General features: G+C 37.2%; 1 protein-coding gene across 1 annotated transcript in view; it reads right to left on the reverse strand.

Moving 5' to 3' along the window:
- Positions 1–27567, reverse strand: part of LOC100982736 (dual 3',5'-cyclic-AMP and -GMP phosphodiesterase 11A) — a 275174-nt gene that overhangs the window by 226825 nt on the left and 20782 nt on the right. The window contains exon 3 of the mRNA XM_034954574.3: positions 18977–19041. Coding sequence (XP_034810465.2) covers positions 18977–19041 — 65 coding nt within the window. The remainder of the gene's footprint in view (positions 1–18976; positions 19042–27567) is intronic.

The raw sequence follows: 27567 nt of genomic DNA on the forward strand, positions 1-27567 counted from the left end.
GAAAGAAGCTGGCACATGGAAACCCATCCTTACACGGATGTCAGCCCAGCCTAGCCCCTACTTATACAGAAAGGGGTATGGGCAGAAGCCAAAGGGGTATACTCTCAGGGAGCTCACCACAGTGATACTGAATTGTGATAAATGGCCTAATGGAAGGATGTGGAAGGATGTTGGTCTAAGCTGGTCTTTAGAGGATAAGTAAGAGTTCACCTGGAAGAGAAAGAAGATAAAAACAATTCAGACAAAACTATAGCATGAGTAAAGCTTTAAAAAGTGTGGGGTTTTCTCCATCGTCTCAGCCCAAAATCTCCTTAAGCTGATAAGCAACTTCAGCAAAGTCTCAGGATACAAAATCGATGTGCAAAAATCACAAGCATTCTTATACACCAATAACAGACAAACAGAGAGCCAAATCATGAGTGAACTCCCATTCACAATTGCTTCAAAGAGAATAAAATACCTTTTATTTATTTATTTATTTATTATTATTATTTTTTTTAGTAGAGATGAGGTTTCACCGTGTAGTCCCAGCTACTCGGGAGGCTGAGGCAGGAGAATGGCGTGAACCCGGGAGGCGGAGCTTGCAGTGAGCTGAGATCGCGCCACTGCACTCCAGCCTGGGTGACAGAGCGAGACTCCATTTAAAAAAAAAAAAAAAACCTAGGAATCCAACTTACAAGGAATGTGAAGGACCTCTTCAAGGAGAACTAAAACCACTGCTCAATGAAATAAAAGAGGATACAAAGAAATGGAAGAACATTCCACGCTCATGGATAGGAAGAATCAATATCGTGAAAATGGCCATACTGCCCAAGGTAATTTATAGATTCAATGCCATCCCCATGAAGCTAGCATTGACTTTCTTCACAGAATTGGAAAAAACTACTTTAAAGTTCATATGGAACCAAAAAAGAGCCCGCATTGCCAAGTCAATCCTAAGCCAAAAGAACAAAGCTGGAGGCATCAAGCTACCTGACTTCAAACTCTACTACAAGGGTACAGTAACCAAAACAGCATGGTACTGGTACCAAAACAGAGATATAGACCAGTGGAACAGAACAGAGTCCTCAGAAATACTACCACACATCTACAACCATCTGATCTTTGACAAACCTGAGAAAAACAAGAAACGGGGAAAGGATTCCCTATTTAATAAATGGTGCTGGGAAAACTGGTTAGACATATGTAGAAAGCTGAAACTGGATCCCTTCCTTACACCTTATACAAAAATTAATTCAAGATGGATTAAAGACTTAAATGTTAGACCTAAAACCATAAAAACCCTAGAAGAAAACCTAGGCAATACCATTCAGGACATAGGCATGGGAAAGGACTTCATGTCTAAAACACCAAGAGCAATGGCAACAAAAGCCAAAATTGACAAATGGGATCTAATTAAACTAAAGAGCTTCTGCACAGCAAAAGAAACTACCATCAGAGTGAACAGGCAACCTACAGAATGGGAGAAATTTTTTGCAATCTACTCATCTGACAAGGGGCTAATATCCAGAATCTACAATGAACTCCAACAAATTTACAAGAAAAAAAAAAACCACATCAAAAAGTGGGCAAAGGATATGAACAGACACTTCTCAAAGGAAGAAATTTATGCAGCCAACAGACACATGAAAAAATGCTCATCATCACTGGCCATCAGAGAAATGCAAATCAAAACCACAATGAGATACCATCTCACATCAGTTAGAATGGCGATCATTAAAAAGTCAGGAAACAACAGGTGCTGGAAAGGATGTGGAGAAATAGGAACACTTTTACACTGTTGGTGGGAGTGTAAACTAGTTCAACCATTGTGGAAGTCAGTGTGGTGATTCCTCAGGGATCTAGAACTAGAAATACCATTTGACCCAGCCATCCCATTACTGGGTATATACCCAAAGGATTATAAAACATGCTGCTATAAAGACACATGCACATGTATGTTTACTGCGGCACTATTCACAATAGCAAAGACTTGGAACCAATCCAAATGTCCATCAATGATAGACTGGATTAAGAAAATGTGGCACATATACACCATGGAATACTATGCAGCCATAAAAAAGGATGAGTTCATGTCCTTTGTAGGGACATGGATGAAGTTGGAAACCATCATTCTCAGCAAACTATCTTGAGAACAAAAAACCAAACACCGCATGTTCTCGCTCATAGGTGGGAATTGAACAATGAGAACATTTGGACACAGGAAGAGGAACATCACACACCAGGGCCTGTCGTGGGGTGGGGGGATCGGGGAGGGATAGCATTAGGAGATATACCTAATGCTAAATGATGAGTTAATGGGTGCAGCACACCAACATGGCACATGTATACATATGTAACAAACCTGCATGTTGTGCACATGTACCCTAAAAGTATAATAAAAAAATAAAATAAATAAACTTTAAAAAAATCCTTGTACAACAAATATTCATAGCAGCATTTTTATAAAAGCCAAAAAGGGGAAAAAACAAAATATCCATCAATTGGTTAATGGATAACAAAATGTGATATATCTATACAATAAAATATTATTTGATATTAAAAAAAGAAAAATAACAATTATAAATAAGCATACATCTAATAACACATCCCTAAAACATATGAAGCAAAGGTTGAGAGAACTGAAAGGACAAATAGATAATTCAACAATAATAATAGTGGAGACTTCAACATCCTACTTTCTATAATAGAGCAACTAGACAGAAGATTAACAAGAAAGTAGAACACTTGAACAACACTATAAAACAACTAGACCTAACAGACATCTATAGAGCACTCCACCTAATGGCAGAATATATATATTTTTTAAGAGCACAAGAAGCATTCCCTAGGATAGCCCATACTTTAGGTCAAAAAACAAGTCTCAATAAGTTTAAGAGGGCTCATATGATAAAAAAAAAAAAAAAATTCTCCAAACACAATGGGATAGAATTAGAAAGAATAACCAAAAAGTTTGGGAAATTCACAAATATTTGTTAGTAAAACAATACTTCTAACAAAGTAAGAGTTAAAGAAGAAATCAAAGGGAAATTACAAAATACTTTGAATGAAAACAAAATAAAACATACCAAAATACACTGGATGCAGCAAAATCAGTACTTAGAAAGAAATGTATGGCTATAAATGCTTACATTAAAAAGGAAAAATAAGGAATAAGGTCTCAAATCAATAACCTCACCCTCTACCTTAAGATACTAGAAAAAGGAGAGCAAACTACACCTAAAGCAAACAGAAAGGACATAATAAAGACTAGAGGGAGAATAAACAAACTAGAGAATAGAAAACAATAGAGAAAATCAACAAAACAAAAATTTGTTTTTTGAAAAGGTAAAATTAGTAATCCTTTAGCTAGTTTTGCCAAAAAAAAAAAAAAGAGAGAAGTCTCAAATCACTAAGATAAGAAACGAAAGAGGGGCTTTAACAACTAACTTTGTAGAAATAAGATTATAAAGGAATATTATGAATAATGGTATGCCAAAAAATTAGGTAACAATTATAGACCATATGTTAGGTCATAAAGCAAGTATCAAAACAACTCAAGGAGAATTTTAAAATTAGAATAAACTTATAATAATTAGAGAGGTTAAATTAATAATTAAAAATATTTCCACAAAGAAAAGCTCAGGAACAGATGGCTTCACTGGTGAAATTCACCAAATGTTTAAAGAAGACTCTTTTTTAAAATGTCAGTACTTAACAAACTCTTAAAAATAAAAAAAGGGGAGACTGCTTCCCAGCTCATTCTATGAGGGTAGCATTGCCCTGACACCAAAACCAATTATATCACAAGAAAGCTATAGACCCTTATAAATATAGATACAAAAATTCTCAAAAATGCTAGTAAACTACATCCAGCAATATTTAAAAAGGTATGCACACCATGACTGAATGGCATTTATCCCAATAATGTAAGATTGGACTAACATCCAAAAATCAATATATATAATATACTATTTTAATAGAATAAAAGACAAAAATCACACGATTATCTCAATAGGCAAAAAGCATTTGACAAAATCCAACATGCTTTCATGCCACTTAACAAACATTCAACAAACTAGAAATAGAAGGGAACTTCCTCAAACTAATAAAAGGAAACTTAACAAAAAATGCACAGCTAACACAGTAATGGTAAAAGACTGAATGTTTTACTTTTAACACCAGGAATCAGACAAGGATATTGGCTATTTAACCACTTCTATTTAACAATGTACTGGAGGTTCTAGATATGCAATCAGGCAAGAGAAAGAAATAAAAAGGCATTCAGACTGTAAAGAAAAAAGTAAAATTATCCCTATTTGCAGGTGATAAAATCTCATATACAGATAATTTTAAGGAATTCATAAAAAATTATTATAATAAACAAGTTCAACAAGGTTACAGGACATAAGATCAATATACAAAACTCAGCTGTATTTCTACACACTAACATTGAACAAATCAAAAATTAAAAAAATAATTTACAATAATATCAAAAAGAAAAAACAGGAATAAATGTATCAAAATAAGTGTCTTTTACACTTAAAACTACAAAACATTGCTGAAAGAAATTAAAGAAGATACAAATAAAGGAAAGACAACTTATATACAGGAGCTGGAATATAATCTTGTTAAGATTGCAATACTCTCCAAATTGACTGACAGAGTCAATGCAATCCCTAAAATAAACTCAGCTACTAATTTTGGAGAGATTGACAAGTTGATTCTAAAATTAATATGGACATACAAGAGACCTAAAATAGTCAAAATGATCTTCAAGATGAAAAACAAAAAGTCAAAGGACTCACACTTTAGATTTTAAAACTTACTTCAAAGATACAGTAACCAACACAATGTGATACTGGCATGAAGACATACAGATTAATGGAGTAGAGTTGAGAGTCTCATAAACCTATATATCTATGGTCAATTGACTTTCCACATGGGTGGCAAGACAAATAAATTGGGAAGGAATAGTCTTTTCAACAAATGGTGCTGGAATACTGGATGTCCCTGTACAAATGAATGATATTGGACCCCTTATCTCACGCCATGTACAAAAATTTAACTGAAGGTGGATCAAGGGCCTAGATGCAAAAGCTAAAATAATCAACTCTTAGAAGAACACATGGGCATATGTATTCATGTGCTTAGATTAAACAATCACTTCTTAGATATAATAAAAAGCACAAGTAACAAAAAAAATTATAAATTGAACATCAAAATCTAAAACTTTTGTGCTTCAATAGACACCATCAAGAAAGTGAGAAGACAACTCAGAATGAAGGCAAATATACATAAATCATAAATCTGATAAGGGACCTGTATACAAAGTATACCAAAAACTCTTACAACTCAGCAATAAAAAGACCATTAACACAATTGAAAATGATAAAGGACTTGAATAGACGTTTCCCAAATAAGACATACAAATGTCCAATAATCACATGAAAAGATGCATAACATTGTTAGCCATTAGGAAAAATGCAAATCAAAACTACAATGAGATGCCTCTCCAAGGAACTGTAAAGTATACTTACTGCAATGAAGAAGTACAATTATCTCTATTTGCAGATGACATAATTCTGGAATCTCCTAAGATTCCACCAAAAAACTGTTAGACCTAATATATGAATTGAGTAAAATTGCAGGATACAAAATCAACATACAAAAATCAGTAGCATTTTTATATACATATAATGACCTAACTGAAGAAGACATCCAGCAAACAATCCCATTTACTATAGCATAAAATGATACTGAGAAATAACTTTAACCATGGAGGTGAAAGATCTGTACACTGAAAACTATAAATCACTGATGAAAGAAACTGAAGAAAATACAAATAAATGGAAAGATATCCTATGCTCCTGGATTGGAAGAAGTAATATTGTTAAAATGTCCATACTACCTAAAGCATATCCAGATTCAGTACAATACCTATCAAAATTCCACTGGCATTCTTCACAGAAACAGAAAAAAGCATCCTAATATTTGTATAAAACCATAAAAGACCCCAAATAGCCAAAACAATACTGAGAAAGACAAACAAAATTGGAGGCATCACACTTCCTGATTTCAAATTATATTACAAAGCTATAGTAATAAAACAGTATGATATTGACATAAAAACTGACACACACAAGCCAGTGGAACAGAATATAGAGCCCAGAAATAAATCCAAACCATATATGGTCAACTAATTTTTGATGAAAGCACCAACAGGACACAATAGGAAAATAATGGTCTCTTAAATTAATGGTTCTGGGAAAACTGGATTTCCAAATGCAAAAGAAGGATATTGGACCATTATCTTACACCATACACAAAAATCAACTCAAAATGAAAAAGACCTAAATATAAGACCAAAAACTATAAAATTCCTAGAAGATAACATAGGGAGAAAACTCCTGGACAATGCCTTGGTCATGATTTTTTGAATATCACACCAAAAGCTCAGTCCACAAAAGCAAAAGTAAATAAATGGGACTACATCAAATGAAAAAGCTTCTGTACACCAAAGGAAACAACCAACAAAATGAAATAGCAAACTATGTATTGGGAACAAATATTTGCAAACTATATATCTGACAAGGGGTTAACCATTCAAAATTTATAAAGAACTCATACAACTCAAAAGTGGAAAAACAAACAGCCCAATCTAAAAGTGGGCAAAAAATCAGAATAGACATTTCTCCAATGAAGACATTAAAATGGCCAACAGGTACATCAAAAGGTACTCAACATTATCAACATCATCAATCATCAGGGAAATGCAAATTAAATCCATTGTGAGATACACCTCATACCCATTAGGGTGGCTACTATCAAAAAGTCAAAAGATGACAAATGTTGGTGAGGTTGTGGAGAAAAGAGAACTCTTTACACTGTTGGTGGGAATATAGATTGGTACAACTATTATAGAAAATAGTATGGGGTTTCTAAAGGGGTTAAAAATACAACTACCCTATGACCCAGCAATCCCTCTTCTGGATACATACGTACAAGAAATGAAATCACCACCTTATAAAGATATCTACTTTCTCATATTCATTGCAGCATTATTCACAATAGCCAACATATGGAAACAAGTAAGTGTCTATTGATTAATAAAGGGATAAAGATATTGAATATTATCAAGTGGTACATATATATAATGGAATATTATTCATTCCTAAAAAAGAATCAGATGTTGCCATTTGCCATGACATGGATAAGCCTGGAGGACATTACACTAGGTGCTACAGGACAGACACAGAAAGAAAAATATTGCATAATCTCATTTATATGTGGAATCTGAAAAAAATTCAAATATACAGAGAGAACAAAACAGTAGTTACTAGGGGTAGTAGTCAGTGGGAAGAAAATAGGGAGATGTAGGTCCAAGGATACAAAGTAGCAGATATGTAGGATGAACAAGTCTAGAGAAATAATGTACATGAGGACCCTAGGTAATACAATTGTATTGTATGTGGAATTCATGCTAAAGGAGTACAATTTAGCTGCTCTTGCAACAAAAACAAAGAAATGGGCAACTGTGAGATGATGGCTATGTTAATTTGCTTCACTAAAGTAACATTTTTACTATCTATATGTATTCCATAACATGTTGTATACCTTAAATATACATAATAAAACTTATTTAAAAAATAATTTAGCAAGTAGAAAAAGTAATAGAGGAGAGAAAAATGATGGTCCAAATATAGAAGTATTTGATGTGAATTGTGGCAGAGTTTCAAAGAAAATAAAATTACATAATATGTGAAAAACAAAGAGACAAAGTGCCCAGCAAGGATATGGACTCATCATGTACTTCAGAAATGGCATAAAGGGAGATAATCCATTATGAGATAGCACTCTTCAAAGGATAAATTTTTAGATCCAAAATGATCTTAAGTAACATGAACTATGTTTTGGGGTGACTAATGGATGGGATAACCTATAGTGTTTTTATTATGTGCTTGTTTTGTACACATGAGGGATGCCATAAACAAAATGAGTTCCTTTTTGCATTACTACTTAAAAGTAATCATACGGGTCATTTTCCAGTGGTCATTCACTTCTTGCTACTACATAATGTTTAGGCTTAGAATTCTGAGCCTGAATAGCACCCTAATTGCAAAAAGCATGGTCATTAAAAACAAACAAATCGGCCAGGCACAGTGGCTCACACCTGTAATCTCAGCATTTTGGGAGGCCAAGGTGGGCGGAACACCTGAGGTTAAGAGTTCAAGACCAGCCTGGTCAACATGGCGAAACCCAATCTCTACTAAAAGTACAAAAATTAGCCAGGCTTGGTGGCAGGCACCTTAATTCCAGCTACTCAGGAGGCTGAGGCAGGAGAACCACTTGAACCCAATAGACAGAGGTTGCCATGAGCCGAGACTGTGCCACTGTACTCTAGCCTGGGCAACAGAGTGAGACTCCATCCCCTGCAACCCCCAAAAAAACAAAAACCACAATGAAATGCTATGTCACATCCGCTAAGATGGCTATAACTAAAAGAAAGAAATAACAATAAGGATTGATAAGCATCAAAATGGAACCCTCATTCTTTGCTGGTGCGAATGTAAAATGGTATAGCTACTGTAGAAAACAGTCTGACAGTTGGTCCAAAAGTTAGACACAGTTACCACATGACCTAGCAATTCCACTTCTAGGCCTATACCCAAAAGAACCGAAAATCTACGTGCACTCAAAAATTTGTACATGAATGTTCTCAGCAGCATTATTCTTAATAGCCAAAAAAGTAGAAACATCATCAACTGATGAATAAGAAACATATGATATATCCAAACAATGGAATATTATTCATCCATAAAAAAGAATGAAGGAATAAAGTGCATGTACAACATGAATGAATAGTGAAAACATTATGTTAAGTAAAAGAAACCAAACGCAAATGGTCACATATTATATAATTCCATTTATAAGAAATGTCCAAAATAGACAAATCCATTGAGGCAGAAAGTAGATTAGCAGTTGCTAGGGCCTGGGAGGAGGGAAGAGAGGGGAGTGGCTGCTAATGGGTAGAGTTTCTTTTTTGGGGTGATGAAAATGTTCTGGGAGCAGACAGCAATGGTATGGTTGAACAACCTTGTGAATATACTAAAAACCACTGAACTGAACACCTTAAAATGTTGATTTTGTGGTATATGAATTACATCTCAAGAAAAAAAAAACTTAAAGATAAGAATAATTAGCATAAAGATGATAATTACACTGCCAAGTAAGAATAATAAAAATTGTTTTGGATAGTTGAACAAATCAAGTGATACTTATTGAGTAGCCTACCAAGTGCTGTGGCCATGGAGATGCCCTATTCACATCTCCCTTTAGGAGAACCTCATCAGGAAGTATAGCTGATTGACACCTCCATCTCCACGCCTCTGGGTCCAAGCCTCCCCTGGAGCTGTTCCCCGTCAATGACTGAGCGTGATGAGGGCAGGAACTGGGTCACTCCCGTGGAAGCATGATTTCTCCAACTGGCAAATTCTGCTCGGGACTTCCCATTGGCCAGGCAGTGATTTTTTCCAAACCACACTGTGACCAAAGACTCTTTATATTCACTCCTTACTTGTCTCTCTTCTTCCACAGAGCACTGTGGTCAAATGCTCTCCCCATCTACTGCTGATCCTGCTCTCTTTAGCTTTCACATTTGTTTCTCCTGAAAAACCTTTTGCTCATCTAATATTGGCATGTGTTCTTTGGAGAGCAGAAGTGACTCATGAATGTATGTCTAAGAAGGAATACAGCACAAGACTTGAGGAATGTAGCTGAAAATCCTTGGTAGGACTGAATGTGTCTGCATGTGTCTCTGGGATTCCAGGGATATATTGTATTCACTTGTACTAAACAGATGTATAAAAGACTTACATAAACAAACTACTCTCCAAGGTGCCTAATTCGAAGGATAATATGTATTTGAGTGAAGTAGTTCTTGAAATGCTTGGGAAATACCAGTTTCATACAATCATGGTATTTAATAATAACCAGTAAAGGTACTGATTGAGGCCACAAACACTGCATGCGCAAATCAGACAAGGCCTGTAAGTCTAAAGCAGTGTTTTTCACACTGTGGGTCACTGCAAAGTGTAAATCACGAAATCAATTTTGTGGGTCATGACAGCAGATGTTTTAGTTTTGTTTTTCTTTCCTTAAAAGAATAGATAAGAATATAGATGCATAGTAAAGGTAAGTATAGTTTCATAAAATATTTGTCTTAGATATGTGTGTGTATACTTGTGTGTTTATTTATATACACTACCTAGGTTTGGATATTTTTGTCATGGATTGCATTAGAAAAGATTTGAAAGTCATGATCTAAGGGATACACAATAAAGTTGGCACAGTCAGAATTTACATAAAGACATTTAGTAACATTCTTTAAAGTAGGAACAGAATTTCTGATTCCCAAAAGCTTCACCAGGGTTGCATGCTTTTGAGTGATAATGTCCAAGGGGAGTGAGTCACATAAAACCTTCTGGTGCATAGAGGTGCTCCTCCAGGCCCAGAATCATATTCATAATCTGATTAGGTACTGGAGATCACCTCATGTAACCCAGGTACATCTCAGAGTTACAAAATGTGCAATATGGGCTGGGTGCGGTGGCTGACGCCTGTAATCCCAGCACTTTGGGAGGCCAAGGCGGGCAGATCACGAGGTCAAGAGATTAAGACCATCCTGGCCAAAATGGTGAAACCCCATCTCTACTAAAAATACAAAAATTAGCTGGGTGTGGTGGCGGGCCTGTAGTCCTAGCTACTCGGCAGGCTGAGGCAGGAGAATCACTTAAACTCAGGAGGCAGAGGTTGCAGTGAGCCGAGATCACCCCACTGCACTCCAGCCTGGGTGACAGAGCGAGACTCCGTCTCAAAAAAAAGAAAAAAAATTGCAATATGATTGCAGGGTACAATCATAGTACACTCCGGAATAAACAAAATCCTCACTCATCATACTTCGTCTCTCCAGGCTAATACAGTCTATTCCAAGTTTATTCCGGAATGTATCATTGCTGCTGGACAAAGACAAAGGGTGGTAACCCAGACATCTCTGGGAGTCTTGCTAAGAGCTCCTCGGACTAACTATAGAGCTCATCCAGTGGTTTGTCTCACTAGAGCTACGTCTCATGGGAGTCAATTCTCCTTAAAAGAATGATAGGATTTGGGCCATGGTGGCTGGAAATCTAAAGGAAGAGTCACAGAGAAGTCAGGAATGGTTGCAAACCATTGCTAGAAGGGGTAATCTGTTTTGCAAAACTAGATTCCACACAGATGTGTAAAGGAAAAGAAAATAAAAGTCAATAAGGCATTGAAACAGAAGATTCACTCTTCTAACCTAAAAAATGCAATGCACAAAACTAATGTTGAGAAAAGTCACAGGGCTGTCTAATCTTAAAATTTAAAGAAACTCTAAACTCTCGTAGGTGCTTCTCAAAGTTGAGGTATATGTACTCTCTGGGGGAAATGTAGATGAGCTAAGGGATGGAAAAGCCACAGGAAAAACAAAGCGGCTCTAGGGTCATATTATGTCATTGAATCTATGAGAGCATCGATTGTAAGATGGACTGTTGTTGTCAGCCCACTAAAAGAAAAAAATGCTATGAGGCAATGCATTATCACTTAAAATATTTTAATCTTATTTTAAAAGATATTTCAGATTCAATATAAATTCTATCATATACCATTCTTGAAGGAAAATGTAAAACTATACAAGTTGATTATACACAAGGGAAAATAAAGAATGTCACTCTTCTGAATCAATTCTCAATTCAGAGTCGTCAGTGTTCACAGATCTTATCCTCTAAGCCATCAGGATATTAATGATGCAGCATGTATGTTTAAAAGTGCTCTGCTATCATCTCCAGAAATTTCTTCCAAGCTGCTGACACTCTCTTGTAAGTTTTGAGGCCGTCACTTATTGAACTTAGTAGAAGATACCATTGGAGGGTTTTTAGATAAAACCAAACTCATATTCCTTCCTAAAGCGATCTTTCCTTGGTTTGTTGGCTGCAATTTTAAGGGTTGCTAATGTCCAGTCTTGCCACTAGAAATTTTTTCACTGTGCAGATACATGTCTAAAAATGCACCAACAGCTAACATCACTTTGAAGGTTAAGTAAGACTCCTGGCCATCTTTCCACATGGCTGTACACCACTCATTCATCAGCTCACCTGTCATTCATCTCTATGTGTGTGTATGTGCATGCATGCATGAGTGCACACACAAAAGATAACAGCATTGAGTTCAGTCTCATTTTCATCTGAGAATGGGTTCAAACTCACACACTAAAATTGCATTCATTTCCCATTTCTGCATAACAAATTACTATACATATAGCAGCTTAAAACAACACCTATTTATTATCTCAGAGGGCTGGAAGTCACAAGTTCATCATGACGTGCTGGATTTGCTGCTCAGGCTCTTACAAGACCAAAATCAAGGAATTGACAGAGCTATATTCCTCTCTGAAGGCTCTGGGGAAGAATGGAGCTCATTCAGGTTGTTGGCAGAATTCAACTCCTTGCAGTTGTATGACTGAGGTCCAGGTTTCCTTGACATTTGGCCCTGTCTATATTGAAACCAGCAACATTTGTTGAATCCTGCTTGTGCATAACATGTCTCCGACTTTTCCCTTCTGTTGCGCCTTTTCAGCTTCCTTTTGTGTCCTCAACTGGGAGAAGGCTCTGTTTTAAGGGTTCACATGATTACATCAGATTCACCTAGATAATCCAGAATAATCTCCCTATTTTAACATCAATTCATTAGTAATCTTAATTATCTCTGTAATCTCTTTGGCTTGTAATGTAACGTGAATATATGACAAGTGGTGAGGATCTTGGGAGCCAACATTCTGCCTCCCACATTTAGTTTGATATTGTTCAAAATGAAATATGGTGACAAGTTTTGACCACCTGACATCATGCATGACATCACATTGAAATGCTGTACATTTTGTCATCTATGTTCTCAGTGTTAATTGTTTTAGCACTCTTGGCATTGGCAGGTATGTCAAAGGACACAGGTTTTCTCAGCATTTCCTATTTGACTAAATTCCTAGTTTTTCCTAAATGAATTACATGTCACTGGATGTTAAGCAGTTTCCAATCAGTTGAAAATTTTTGACAAATTGATGTTCCACACCTTAATAACAGTCCTGCATCATGCACAAGTTTAGTTATATCAGCCTCTTCTTGTTTTGAAATTTATTTCACTTATTATAAGAGCTTTGGCAATTTCTCCTGCCTTCAGTTGCATAACTTGACATGTGTTAGGTGACCCGTGTAGATGTATTTCAGTAACCAAATATAGCACCACTTCATCTTCTTGGGAGTTTCTTCCTTCATTGTTGCTTTGAAAGAACATACAGAAATGGGACTAGTTTTCCAAAAACAAATATTTTCATCACTAATATCAAATTTACACTCTTCTTATTTCTATGTTTTTCTGCAAAACAATAACTTTTCATTTCAATGCCAGACCACACTGTAATCTCATTGGACACACATATTAACCAGCATTTAAGTCCAATCTAAGTAGTACCAACAACGTACAATACACAATTGAAGAGATAACACAAACAGCTCTGACCAAGTTTGTACATGCACAGGCAATAGCTGTGTCACCAACTGTCACTAAGACATCACTGGTAGTAAGATACCATCCTGACTTTCAACACGTTAAGTGTGAGAAAAAGTGCCTTAAAATCACTGAGCAACTACTATGTGCCAGGCATTGTGCTCTTTCAGCAATTCTACTGAATTTTCCTGGTAATCTACTTGCAAGTAATAAATGTAATGGCTGAGAAGATTAGTGCCAGGGCCAGGCTAACTGGGTTTCAAATATTGCCGCTGTAACTTACTGTGCTACCTTGGACATATTTCTTAACTCTTATCTGTAATATAGGAAAAAACGGGATAATTCATGTACAGTACTTAGCACATAGTAAAACTCAAAAATAGTGTCATGTTGTTTCTGTTGTTTTTAACTGAGTTTAAGAGCTGGCTCCTTTTCTTCCCATATGCTCATGAAGCAAATACCTGTATTCTCCCAGTTAGTGAAAAAGTATTCATTCTGGAAATAGAATCTCTTTTAGTTCTAATTCCTTATTGTTCTAAAATATACCAGATTATCTCATCCTGCCTTGAGTGTACTGGTTCACTAAAGGACAGGAGCCATCAATACTCATGACCAGGGAATTCGGAGAAAATACGGTGTTTAAAAAAGGAAAAATGTCCACATAAAAGGTTTAACATTCAGGCTACTTAACACTCTGTCCTCCACCTTTTCTTTTGTGCATCCCTCTCCGTATATGCACTTGGATCTCTGTGGGTTAACATCTAACAAAAGCTTTAGGAATTAAAAGGTCTGTAAAAAATGGTATACACTCGGGGTTGTTTAGGGGCTAGGCAACAGACTATGACACCTGGGGGAGAAAGTGAGCCTTCTTCCCATTTCTGCACAAATGACCCAGCCTTCTCCAGGTTCGTGAAGGTCACCAGTGCACCTAAGGTAGTGCTGGGGAGCTGTGGCACAGCACTGGTGGGGAGTGTAGTTATGCCCGTGGGAATTCTGGAGTGGGCAAGGAAGCCAACATCATAGGACGCTGCTCTGTCATGGCCAGAGGGAGAGGATTTATGGGTGGTCACTTGGAAGAAATGATGAGTCAGTAGTAAATTATTATTATTATTATTATTATTATTTTTAAATCTTAGGCTTGGCATGGTGGCTCACACCAGCACTTTTGGGAGGCCAAAGCAGGAGGATCCCTTGAGGCCAGGAATTTGAGACCAGCCTGGGCAACACAGTGAGACTCCTGTCTCTACAAAATAATTTAAAAATTAGCCAGGTGTGGTGGCATGCACTTGCAGTCCTAGCTAATTGGGAGGTTGAGATGGGAGGATTGCTTAAGCCCAGGAGTTTAAGGATTACAGTGAACTATGATTGCACCACTGCACTCTTGCCTGGGCAACAGAGTGAGACCCTGTCTCTAAAAAAAGAAATCTTAGATACTCCAGGAATACTTCAAGGATGGCTTTTACAAGGGACTAGGGTTCTTATGCTACACTACATAGGAGAAATGCTTAAGCAGCCAAATATATAAATTATAACTATTAATGTGACTCTATTTATTTAAAGCCATAGTCTGGAGGCCTGGTGAAATCTGGTTATGTTTGTATTATATTTTTAACCCACTCCCACCACTGTTCATTGCTCTTGAGATCCTTGAGGACAGAGAGTGCTTTTAATTTTTAAAAAATCTCTGTAGCCCTATCACCTAGCAGAGGACTCAGCACAGAGTAGGTACTCAATATATGACTGTTGAAGGAAGGAATAACTGCCTCCAAGCAACAAATTTAGAATAAACAGATAGAAGTTATAGGAATATAATTCAACATAAAATGCCTTTCTAACTACTAGAACCCCTTATAAATGCAAGAAGTCTATCATGACATAGTGAGAATCCTGTCACTAGAGGTGTTGCCAGTGATACCCTGGAAGAGGAGCACACTTCATGGAGGGAGATGGATTGAATCATTTCCAGCTCTTGAATTGATTGGTACTCATTGCATGGAGACCAACAGGAGACTAGCTATGACAAAGCAGTGAAAGACACTAAGCAGAAGTGATGAGTCAGCAAAACTGGTTTTTATTTAAAAATGGCTTCAAGGACTATCTATAAAAATCAGCAAGCCTCAAACCAGACTTCATCAGAATTGAAATAATACCCTGAAACATTGTTACAAGGAGCCATAGAAATTGTCTTCTAAAAACTACACTATTATAACTCTGACTGATGTTCAGAGGACTAAAGTATCTAATAGACATCATCTATAGTGATGATGTTAAATGATGAAAGGTTAAAGGAAAGGTCAGACTGTGAGATCAAGCTGTGATTTTTAGACTCATAGCCCATTTCAATGTCCCTTCCATGTCACTGGTGAAGTAAATTCTGGAGTCACTTGTCTTGGTTCCTTTAACTTCCAATAAATGACTGAAGGAACTCAGATCTACACGAGGAGAATTACTGGACAATGATGGAAAGGTCTTCTGAGATAAATGAACATTCTACATTAATTTAAAAGCCATAAATAGAATGATGAATAGGACTATCTCATAATGTCAAAGTTCAAAGGCACTTTTCAAATGTCTCTTTAAAGAAAAACTGACCTTTCTTTCTGTCTTTTATTATCAGAAAGTTTGCCAAGAGCAGTCTAGGTCTTGGGTCATTTCATTTTGACATGGAAGTTCTCTCAGGATTAAAAATAATAAAAAGCAGAAGTATTCAACTCTGAAGTGACCATGAGAACATGTTCAGCAGTATAAAAAATAACAATATTGAAGCATTAGGACTTCAAAGGTTGTGTTTTAATAACTACATAAAGCTTCCCCCTCTCATATATGAGAGATATAACTTATATGAGGTCATGAATAGCTAAAGATATCAGCATGAATAGAGATTTTTCTATCGTATTTCATGTTGTTTTATAACATTCTATTTAGGAAAACTGCTGAGTATACTACTAGTAACTTTCTATGCTAAATATCTTGGTTAGGTATAGATTAGCTGGCATTAAATATAGATGTGAACATAAATACATTTTTATGAATATAAAACCTCTTACCAAAGACCTCTTTTTCCCATTTCAATTTCCATTTTAAGGTATTATTAACAGTCAGTAAAATTCACCCTTTTTAAGGTAAATTTCTCCAAGTTTTGACAAATACAGTTGTATAATCACCACTGCAAGCAAGACACAGCGTGGTTCCATCACAGCCCTCTACCCCTTTGAAGTCAACCCCTCTCTCCATCTCCTGTCCCTGGAAATGAACTGATTTACTTTCTCTTCCTATAATTTTGATGTTTTAAGAATGTCCTGTAAATGAAGTTATATAGTATGTAGCAAAGGCCCCTTTTAAACTTCATGCACTTGATAAAAAATAATTTACTTTTTATTTTTACTTACTGGTTTCTATTTCCTGAATTTAAAGGCAATAATGGATATAAAAATCAAATTACTCTTGAGTATTACATCTTGAAATAGGTAATTACCCAGAGGGCCTTTAGAACATATAGACCTTTAGGAATTCACTTCCGAAGTACTGAATCAGAATCTCTCAGTGTATGTTCTGAGAATTTAGTTTCTACTAAACTTTCTAAGCCTGATTCTGATTGACCCATTAGATTTGGGAAACATTAACCTGACAGGTATTCACTAGATGAGATCAACAAGCAGATTTTAAATGACGTGTGGTTATGGAATCAAAGTTCAGAGGTTGGGAGAGTCTTATCTAAGTGACCTTGTCCTTGGTGGCTACCACTTGCTGGTTGCAGGGCCTCAAACAAGTTACTTAAACTTGATGAACCTTGGCTTTCTCCTTTATAACATGGGGGGAATGCCTACTTCAAAAGATTGTTTGGGGGATTAAATGCTTATAAATCATTTAGCATACTACATGGAACACATAACAGTCAAATAATGGAGGTTGCTCATATTTTAGTATCAATATCTTCATCATTGTCATCATCATCATACTGCCCTGAGTGCTTTACGATTCTTTCTCCATGTCTGCATTTTGGTTAATTTCACTATTTTTTAACCCTTCCTCTAGAGGCAACCAAAGAGAATTTTTGTAGCAACACAGCTATTATTCAAGGCAGTAAAAAGCTAAGAGAAATTCACCGATTGCTTGCAATCTTCACTTCTACCCTGTTATAGCCTCAAAGATGCCAAAGAGAACAAGAAGTGAATTACTGGAAACTCTCTCAGTCTTTTTTCCAAGGGGATGTTATTGGCCAATTATGGACAAACAAGAGGGAGGAAGAGAAACAAAGAGCAAAAATAAAGTAAAAAATTAGGCTGTCTGTACAGCTAAGATACATCTAAAATTTTACTTTTTTTATTGGAAGATTTAGTCAAATATGTGATGTGAAAAGAAACTGAAACTGTTGGCTTAACGAAAACAGGTTTGCTCCAGTACTATTCCATATTAACTTACCTAAATAACTTGGATTCAAAGTTCAGGAGTCAGCAGAGTATCTTAAGGTTTATTTCAAAACATTACAAGGTGGCCGGGCACAGTGGTTCGCACCTGTAATGCTAGCACTTTGGGAGGCCAAGACGGGCAGATCACTTGAGGTCAGGAGTTCGAAACCAGCCTGGCCAACATGGTGAAACCCAGTCTCTACTAAAAATACAAAAATTAGCCAGGTGTGGTGGCACGCCCTGGTAATCCCAGCTACTCAGGTGGCTGAGGCAGGAGAATCATTTGAACCTGGGAGGCAGAGGCTGCAGTGAGCCAAGATTGCACTGCTGCACTCTAGCCTGGGCAACAGAGAGAGACTCCACATTAAAAAACAAGACAAACAAACAAACAAAAATTTACAAGGTTCAGGGAAAAGAGGAAGCTAAAGGCAACATTTTAATCCTATTACAAGTACTAAAAGTTGGCCCTAAAAACTGATTGCAAGCTAGATGTATATGCATTTATTTATTTATTTATTTATTTATTTTTATTTTATTTTATTTTTTTGAGGCAGAGTCTCGCTCTGTCACCCAGGCTGGAGTGCAGTGGCACAATCTCGGCTCACTGCAAGCTCCACCTCCCAGGTTCACTCCATTCTCCTGCCTCAGCCTCCCAAGTAGCTGGGACCACAGGCACCCGCCACCATGCCCGGCTAATTTTTTTTTGTATTTTGTAGTAGAGACGGCATTTCACCATGTTAGCCAGGATGGTCTCGATCTCCTGACCTCACGATTCGCCCACCTCAGCCTCCCAAAGTGCTGGGATTACAGGCTGAGCCACCGCGCCTGGCCGTATATGCATTTATTTTTAAGATATAGTTTTAATTTAAGCCCTGAAATACAGAAGAGTCACGATATTTGGTTGTGCTTGCTAATATAAAGAACTACTACTATCTTCTAAGAATTATGCAATGCTGCTAACACCAAGGACAAAAGAACATCAAAAGACACATGAACCCCACAAGCCCTACCTGTTCTCAGCATCAGCACTGCACTTTGGGGACATCAATTCAAAGGATTTGGTAAATTTCACCACCTGTTGCATAGAAAGATAATAAATCCAGGTCAATTAAAGCTTTATTGCAGTTTAAAATAATGTAATAAACATTTTCATCTTTATAATATAATACTTGGAGATTATAGACAGATTTTTAAGTGGAGAAATCCCAAGACAGAATAGAAGAGGAGAATCCCATCCTACATCTTGTATCTTATTTCTTACAAAGCATACATTGTCAAAGTTTTAATACATTTCACTAAACATGTACATATTTTTACAATTAGGTGTACAATGAGCTATGGAGGTCAGGTAAAGGAAAATCTCATTTGAATACTTAAAAAGAAAACTGTTCTTTTAACAACCCAATCAACAGCAATAAGAGACCCAGGTAGGGACAGAACACCCCTCAAAGAAGATGCCCTCTGTCAACCCCAGGCTCCTGAAGTTAGCTCATCTTTAAGCTTGGCTCGTCATTGTTCTCAGGTGAGCTTCGTGGTACCACCACCTAAAGGGTAAAGAAGAGGAAGCCACCTTATTCAACAATCATTCTTGTGTGGACACTTCCTCTCTCACCTCTCCAGTGAAAGTAGCATACCAGTGCGAGAGTTGACCAAGGCTTATGTTGAGGGGGAATTTATGGGAACAGAAAATGTCAATGTAGTTTTTCTTATTATTAGCTAATATTGAGTTTACACTGTAAACCAGGCCCTACAGCAGAAGCTTTTTTGATTATTTCTTTATTATAAATCTAAAGTAGAGAATTTTATACTCAGTCTATAGATGAGGAAACTAACCCCTAATTTTTAAAAAGACTTACTCAGTTTCACACAATTAAATAAGGCAACTGGCATGAAAGGAATTCTCTCTGATGCTAGAGTGCTAGCTCTTTCAACACTACAAATGTTGAGTGAGAAAGGCACTATTTCTGGCCCTTGTAGGGGTGGACGGAAACCTTTCCTTCTACCCTCTGAAGGTTTGCTGAAATAAACTGACAATAGACAGATTAACAGGAGAACAAGCATACAAATTTACTAATGTGCAGAAGCACAGAAGCCATATAAAGTATGAGACTCAAAGGAGGGCCAGATGATTGAAGCTTAAATAGCATCCTCTTTATAGGGGAGACGGATGGGGGATGTAGGCAATTTTGAGGGGTAGAAAAAAATGTCAGAGGAATTAAATGAGCCCAAAGAACAGACAATGACCAGGGACAAAGTTTCTCTGAGCTCTGGAGGAGGTGGCAGCAAGGTAAGGGGTGGAACTTCACTGTAAACAAAGGTTATCTTTTTTTTTTTTTGGACAGGTTCTCACTCTGTCGCACAGGCTGGAGTGCAGTGGCCCAATCTCGGCTCATTGCAGCCTCCGCCTCCTGGGTTCAAGTAATTCTCCCACCTCAGCCTCCCAAGTCGCTGGGATTACAGGGGCGTGTCATCATGCCCAGCTAATTTTTGCATTTTTAGTAGAGACAGGGTTTCACCATGTTGACCAGGGTAGTCTTGAATTCCTCATCCCGGATAAGGCACCAGCCTTGGCTTCCCAAAGTGCTGGGATTACAGGCACGAGCCACCGCATCTGGCCAAAGGTTATCTTATTATGCAGATAAAGTCTCCAGGGTAATCTCTCAGAGTGCCCTCAGAAGAACAGATGGAAAGTCTGTCTGGGCATGGGGACATTCCTCAGTCTTCCTTTCTGTGATATGCGAATAATATTCTCTGGTTAATAAAATTTCAGGGAGGGGATGGAAGAGAGTTCCATCTTGTACTTGTGAGGAGGAACAAGAAAAGGTTAGAAAGTTCTTGGCTCTGAGGGGACTCAGTTCCAAGGCCCTTTAATTTCCTTTAGATCAACGTGCTCAGTATGCCAAGGCACCATGCTTTGAAGTCTCCTTTTCTGAGCCCCAATACCCTCTTTTGACAAGATATACCACATGATAGAAAAACAAGCCCCTATAGTGAAAGGAGTCCATCTGAATGTCATAGAATGCTTCCAAGGTTGACATTTAGATTTTCCTTAGCCATACGCAGTCATGCTTCAAAGTCCTTTTAAATTAACCACTTACAAGGAATTGATGAGCACCTGAGAAAATGATTTGGAAAATAGGAATAGATTAAATATTTAAAAAGCTTTATCAGTGAGGTAATGAACTCAAGCTAGGCAAATGCAACATTAGGGAAAAAATAGAAAAGAAGGGCTCATCACAAAGAAAATTCTGTGTGACCAGATGAATGTAGGGCAATGACAATAGCTCAACTGCAAGGAAATACCCTTGACAACTATAGAACATATTTCATTTCATATTGTAATATGAATTAAGCCTCTACAGAATCACTCATTGTGGCAAATTTTATTTTCCAAAGATGGTCACAACAATATCTTCTATCCCATCTTCTTCTCTTCCACATAACCCTGCCACTTTCCTACCAAGTGGTAGGATCTACATCCTCTCTCCTTAAATCCGGTGGGCTTCTGAAAGCTTCAACAAATAGAGCATATGGAAGACATGCTACATGCCTTCCAAGGTTGTTGTAAAATGCAACACAGCTTCTGCCTTGCCTGATGAAATATGTGTGCTTGGAGCCCTCGGTCATCATGCAAGAAGTGCAACTACCCTGAGGCCACTATGCTGAAAGGGAGCCAAACCACATAGAGAGGACATTTTCCTGCAAATGAGGGATTTTTCACACATTATAAACAATCCTTTATGCATGTATCAATGCTTACAACATCCCAGAAGGTAGATTTTATCCTCATTTTATTGACAGCAAATTAAGGCTTAGGGGGTTAAGTGGTTTGCTGGAAGCCATGCAAGCAGGAAATTGCAGAACCGAGATTTGAACCATGTTGTTCTGATTCCACAGCTCCAGTGATCCCACTTCTCACTGCTTTAATAAGCAAGAGCAAGTGTTATTGCAGCAGCAAATTATTTGGACATGACTCCTTCAAAACCAGAATAAACTCTACTTTTATTTACTAATTCTACAAATATTTATTGAGTACCTCCTATATGCCCAAATTTGAGTAAACACAGACTAAAAAGTAACTTGAAGTAAAACACTTGGCTTGGTATAAGATTAATCATATTATCAATAAACTGTTAATTGTTTCTGCATTTCAAAATTGAGCAGGACATTTTTTAAATTCCTGATCTGATAAATGAGATTAAATTCTCCAATATTAATAAGAATGCTTCATTTGGCCTACTTCTTACTATTGATTAGAATAATTTACAGCGTGGTAAGAGTAGATGTTAATTTCTGCAAATCTGATAGCAATACAAATAAATTTTATCCAAGTAAAGATGCAAATGATTTCTGTGCAGGAGAAAAGAAAAGCTCAATGGTTACAATTGTATTATCCTGACTGGTAGTAACCATTTTAAAAAGCTAATCTAGCAATCTTATGCTGGCATTCTTTCAGTGCCTGTTTTAGAACCAACTTTGCCACTCTGCGGTTTCTCTTTTTGATGAGTTAAACAAATCTTTGATACATGCTTGCTTTAGATTTCTGCAAGAGTTAAGTTTTTAACTTTTTGAAAATTATCTTTCAATACAAGAAATACGTACTGTCTTATGTGTCAAGCAGTGTAGTGTACAATGGAATTACAAATGTGAAAGTAAAAGAAAATAAAATCTCTGCAGTTATGAAGCTTGCTTTATGGTAGGGAGCTTAATTTGCCCTCGCTCCTCAAAACTAGTGCTCCCTGGAAAAAATAAGTGCACTTCTGGTTTCACATCTTAAGAAAACAAATGTGAGAAATGTCCAGAGAATGAAAGAAAATAAAGATCTTTTAAAAATATTTTTTCCATCTGAGGAATAGCAACTGAGGGATATAAGAAATGGAATAGGAAATAATGGCGTTTCAAAGCCATAGAACCTGTAGATCTACAGAGAATGGATAAGATATATACATCTCTTAATGAAATGACAGGATGTTTGAACTCTTGTAAAAGAAGTTGGAGAAACTACTAAAAGGAAAAAACACTTTTTTCTAAAATGTTAGAACATCTTACTCCAACATAAATTACAAGCTGAAAAGAAAAATAGGGACAAAACTTTTATTTGTTTTGTTTTCTAAATTCATTTTTAATGTATAAGGGGAAAGTCAAGGACTATGCATCATTCAACTTCAGCATTCCATAGAATGCATTAGCTGTGTCCTCCAGTAAAATGGCTTATGGTGCCATGATCAAAGTCAGACACTGTATTCATGAACCACGATTGACCTTGTATGTAGGAAAGAACTGAACCTTCCCTAAAGAGAGGTCTGGCCTTTGTCCTTGGCTCCTGAGAGATAATCTCTAAACCCTTGTAATGCCTGATTAATGTGCAAAGAGTAACAGTGTGATTTAGAATGGGGGCTTCAAGCCACACCAACAATATGATTTGGGTGGGAGCTTTGGGACACATGGTATCAGTTGACCACTGGAGGAAAGGAGTCAGAGGTCAGCCGCATGGGCAGGTCAACCCTATTTTTGTGATCAAGCCCCAATAAAGACTCTAGACACTAAGGCTTAGGCCCCGGTTGGCAAAATTTCATGCATCTTGTCACACATGAGAGCCAGGAGACATTGACACCATCCATGACTCCATGAGCAGAGTCCACATGTGGAATTTTCCTAGACTCTGCCCCATGCTAATGTTAATCTGTATGATTTCCTGTAGTAAACTGTAACTGTGAGTGTAACAGCTTTCACTGAGTTCTTTGAGCCCTTCTAGCAAATTACTGAAACTTAGCATGGTCTTGGGAACTCCAAAACTCATAAATGGTGTCAGGAGTGAGGAAAGTATTGTAGACTATGTTCCCTAACTTTACACTTATATCATAATTCTTAGGTTCCTGTGTCTTCAGAAGAAAAATGAAGATACTAATCTTCATTAGTGTCTTTAGAAGAAAAATGAAGATACTGATGTTTACTGATCTTTGGTTAAATATTGATTATCCAGTGTGTATAAAGTACTGGATAGCACAGGGAGATACCAAAGAAATAATAAATAAGGTCTCTAACCTTTTAAGACTTAACATTTGTGATGGTTAATTGGTATGTGTCAACTTGACTGGGCTAAGGGGTGCCCAGATAGCTGGCAAAACATTATTTTTGGGTGGTCTGTGAAGTGTTTCTGGAAGAGATTAGCATTCGAATCAATAAATTGAGTAAAGAAGATTGTCCTGAGCAATGTGGGTGGGCATTGTCCATTCCACTGAGGGCTCAGATAGAAAGGAAGAGGAAGGGCAAATGTGGTCTCTTTGTTTGAGCTAGGACATCCATTTTTCCCCTGTCCTCAGACACTGGGACTCCTGATTCTCTGGTCTTTGAACTCAGACTGAATTACATCACCAGCTTTCCTGGTTCTCTAGCTTGCAGACAGTAAACTGTGGGACTTCTTAGCTTCCATAATTATGTGAGCCAATTCCTAGAATAAATATCTTTATCTCTATCTATCTATCATCTGTCTGTCTGTCTGTCTGTCTGTCTATCTATCTATCTATCTATCTATCTATCTGTCTATCTATCTATCCATCCATCCATCTATCTAGTCTCCTATTGGTTCTGTTTCTCAGGAGAACCACAACTACTGCAACATTTTAAAGAAGAAAAATTTAAAGTGCAAGGTGAGTTGACCTCTGAGGTTAGATTCACAGCCAAATTGACCCTGAGTCATCAGATTATTTGGCAAGGCAATATACATGTGGCATTAGTCCGTGATGAGGGCAGCAAGATGAACAGTTGAGAAGTAACATGATTCTGGAGATGTAAATTCATCTGCCAGCCTCTCAGTCCTCAAAAGCAGGAGTGGGCAAAGGATGGCCCATGGGCCATATCTGGCCTACCACCTGTTTTTATTAATAAAGTTTCATTGTAACAAAGCCATACTCATTAATTTAAGTATTGTCTGCGCCTGCTTTCTACTATAACAGTAGAGTGAATAGTTGCAATTGAGATCGTGCAGGCCACAAAGCCTAAAATATTTAGTAGACAGACCTTTATTTTTAAAAGTTTGCCAACTTCTCTGGTGTAGAGCCATTTCTAGGCCAGATCAGTTATTTTTGCTAAATTGTTAATGGCTAATGATAGGGTAATGTATTAATATTCCCATGTAATATAGCTATATTCAGAAAGAGGATTCTTGGAGTCATAATCTTTTAATTTGAAACAGTATCGCAATGATAGAAATTTTAGGCACCAGGGCAAGTTGTAAGAGATATACTTGAGGATATATCCCCAGTTGGCAGGGGACAGTTCCACTCCAATTAATCCTGTTGTCCAGGGACAATTATTAATAGTGCCCACTTTCATGCTCACAAGTGTCTTTGAATAGCAAATTCTAGGCAGGCAGGCCATTGGCTGCTCCTCAAAGCATCAGACAACTTATATTTTTTAAAAGAATTGAAAATATAATGCATTCAAATAGAAAATTGTTTATAGTCAGATACCTGGGTTAAAAAATAAAACAGCAAAAACAGCTTAAATATTTGGATATAATTTAACGGGATATATAGAATGACATTGCAGAAATTATGACCAATACCAAATAGGTGAAGGCATAAATAAAATAGAATAGAATTTATGCTTTATTCCTGACTTGGACCAATTATATAATTCTTAGTTTTATTAATTTTAAAAGTTTACTATCTAAATCCAACTTTGATTTTATTATACATTTACTAAATGAACATGGATTAAATAAATTAATATACACACACTAAGTAAAAAAGAGAATTTTATAAGGGAAATATCAGAAGTGGTTTCTAAATCAATGATACTAAACAACTGGTTTCAAGCTTCCTTTGCTGCTGATCAGCCCTGATTATTGCACCCTGGGGAAGGGAGTGTACCTGCCAAGTGAAGTAAACAAAACATCTCCCTGCTTGTTCTTTGGAAAAGCTCCATGGACAGAAGTCTTTTTGATTTGGATATTTATCAAGTGCTAGTTGGTCTGGCTTCTCTCTGTTCTTTTAACTTAAAAACAAGTTAAAAAAATTAAAACTATACTCAAATAGATATTCCGGGCACCAAAATAAAAATTATCTACTAAGTAATAATGATTTTTGTTTTCTAATTTTCTGAATCTCTATTTTTCTATAAGAGGACTACTCAAAATGGCAAAAGAATAAATTAAATAGGCCAAGTGTGGTGGCTCACACCTGTAATGCAGCACTTTGGGAAGTCAAGGTGGGTAGATAACTGAGATCAGGGGTTCAAGACCAGCATGACCAACATGGTGAAACCCCGTCTCTACTAAAAATACAAAAATTAGCCACGCATGGTGGCACGCACCTGTAATACCAGCTACTCAGCAGGCTGAGGCAGGAGAATCGTTTGAATCTGGGAAGTGGAGGCTGCAGTGAGCCGAGATGCACCACTGCACTCCAGCCTAAGTGACAGAGCAAGACTCTGTCTCAAAAAAAAAAAAAAAGAAAAAGAATGAATTAAACAATCATCTCTTACTATGCTTCTTAATAAATCTCTTGCTTATGCCAATTTACTCTAATCATTTATTCATGCAGTCAGCATTTATCAAATACTTAGTGCACCAAGCACTGCTATAGGCTCTATAAACACCAAAGGGCACAAATCATATCCTATCCTTGAGAAACTCACAACACAGTACAGACGAGGAAACAGTTCACAAATGTTTCACCACAATGTATGTCCAAAATGCTACCAGTGCACAGAGGAAGGTGTTAAGGAAGGCTTCATGTGAACTGTGTGATGAGCAGGAACGCTCTAGGCTGACAAGTGGGGGAAGTTTCCCAGACTGAGGGAACAAATCAGTTCGTTCTGGGAGAAAATAGAGAACTCTCAAAAGAGTTTAACTGAACATAATTCAATAAAGGGGCAAGCTATAGAAGTGTGGGTAGGGTGAAAAGAACCCCATAAGGAATGGTGAGGCACCCAGGCACTAGCAACTTTGGAAAGCAGTTAACACTCCTAGGTCTGAGGTTACACAAGAGGGAGGGAGGGGAGAAGGGAAGGGTAATTTTGAGATCCTGGAGGTGATTTTGATATCCATGTGAAGAGAAGCCATGGAAAGATCTAGCCACCACTAGAACTGGTAAACAAGGAATAAGGAAAATAACTACACCCAATGTCTTTCACTCCTCTGGCCCTTAAATCTTCTGCTCATACCTTCTATTTGTCAAACCCAACTGGCAGCCAGAGGACAAGAAAGCCCAAGTGGTGTGGTAAGCAAAGATCAGCCCTCAAGGGCACTGAGGTAAAGACAGAAAGACCAACCATAGGTAGTTGGGGAGTGGAGAGGTTCCAGAGAGTAGCCAGTAGAGTTGACAATGTTGAACTTTACCTGAGCTCTGTGCTCCCCCAAAATAGTAATGATAAAGAAATCTCCCTATCACTGTTCCAGAATTGGCTATCCTCAACAGACCATTCTGCCCTAGCACATTTCAAAATAAGACGTTTCTCCATCCTTCCTCATGACTCCTGTAAGGCTCATGAATGATATAGGTAACTCCCTTGTCTATATGTTTCTGTGAAACCCCATCTTTTTCTTTGAGATGTTCACCATTAATGAGCATTCTCCCTATTGCAATAGCCAGATGAA

The sequence above is a fragment of the Pan paniscus genome, chromosome 13 (genome assembly GCF_029289425.2).
Source record: "Pan paniscus chromosome 13, NHGRI_mPanPan1-v2.0_pri, whole genome shotgun sequence".
Lineage (NCBI taxonomy): Eukaryota > Metazoa > Chordata > Mammalia > Primates > Hominidae > Pan > Pan paniscus.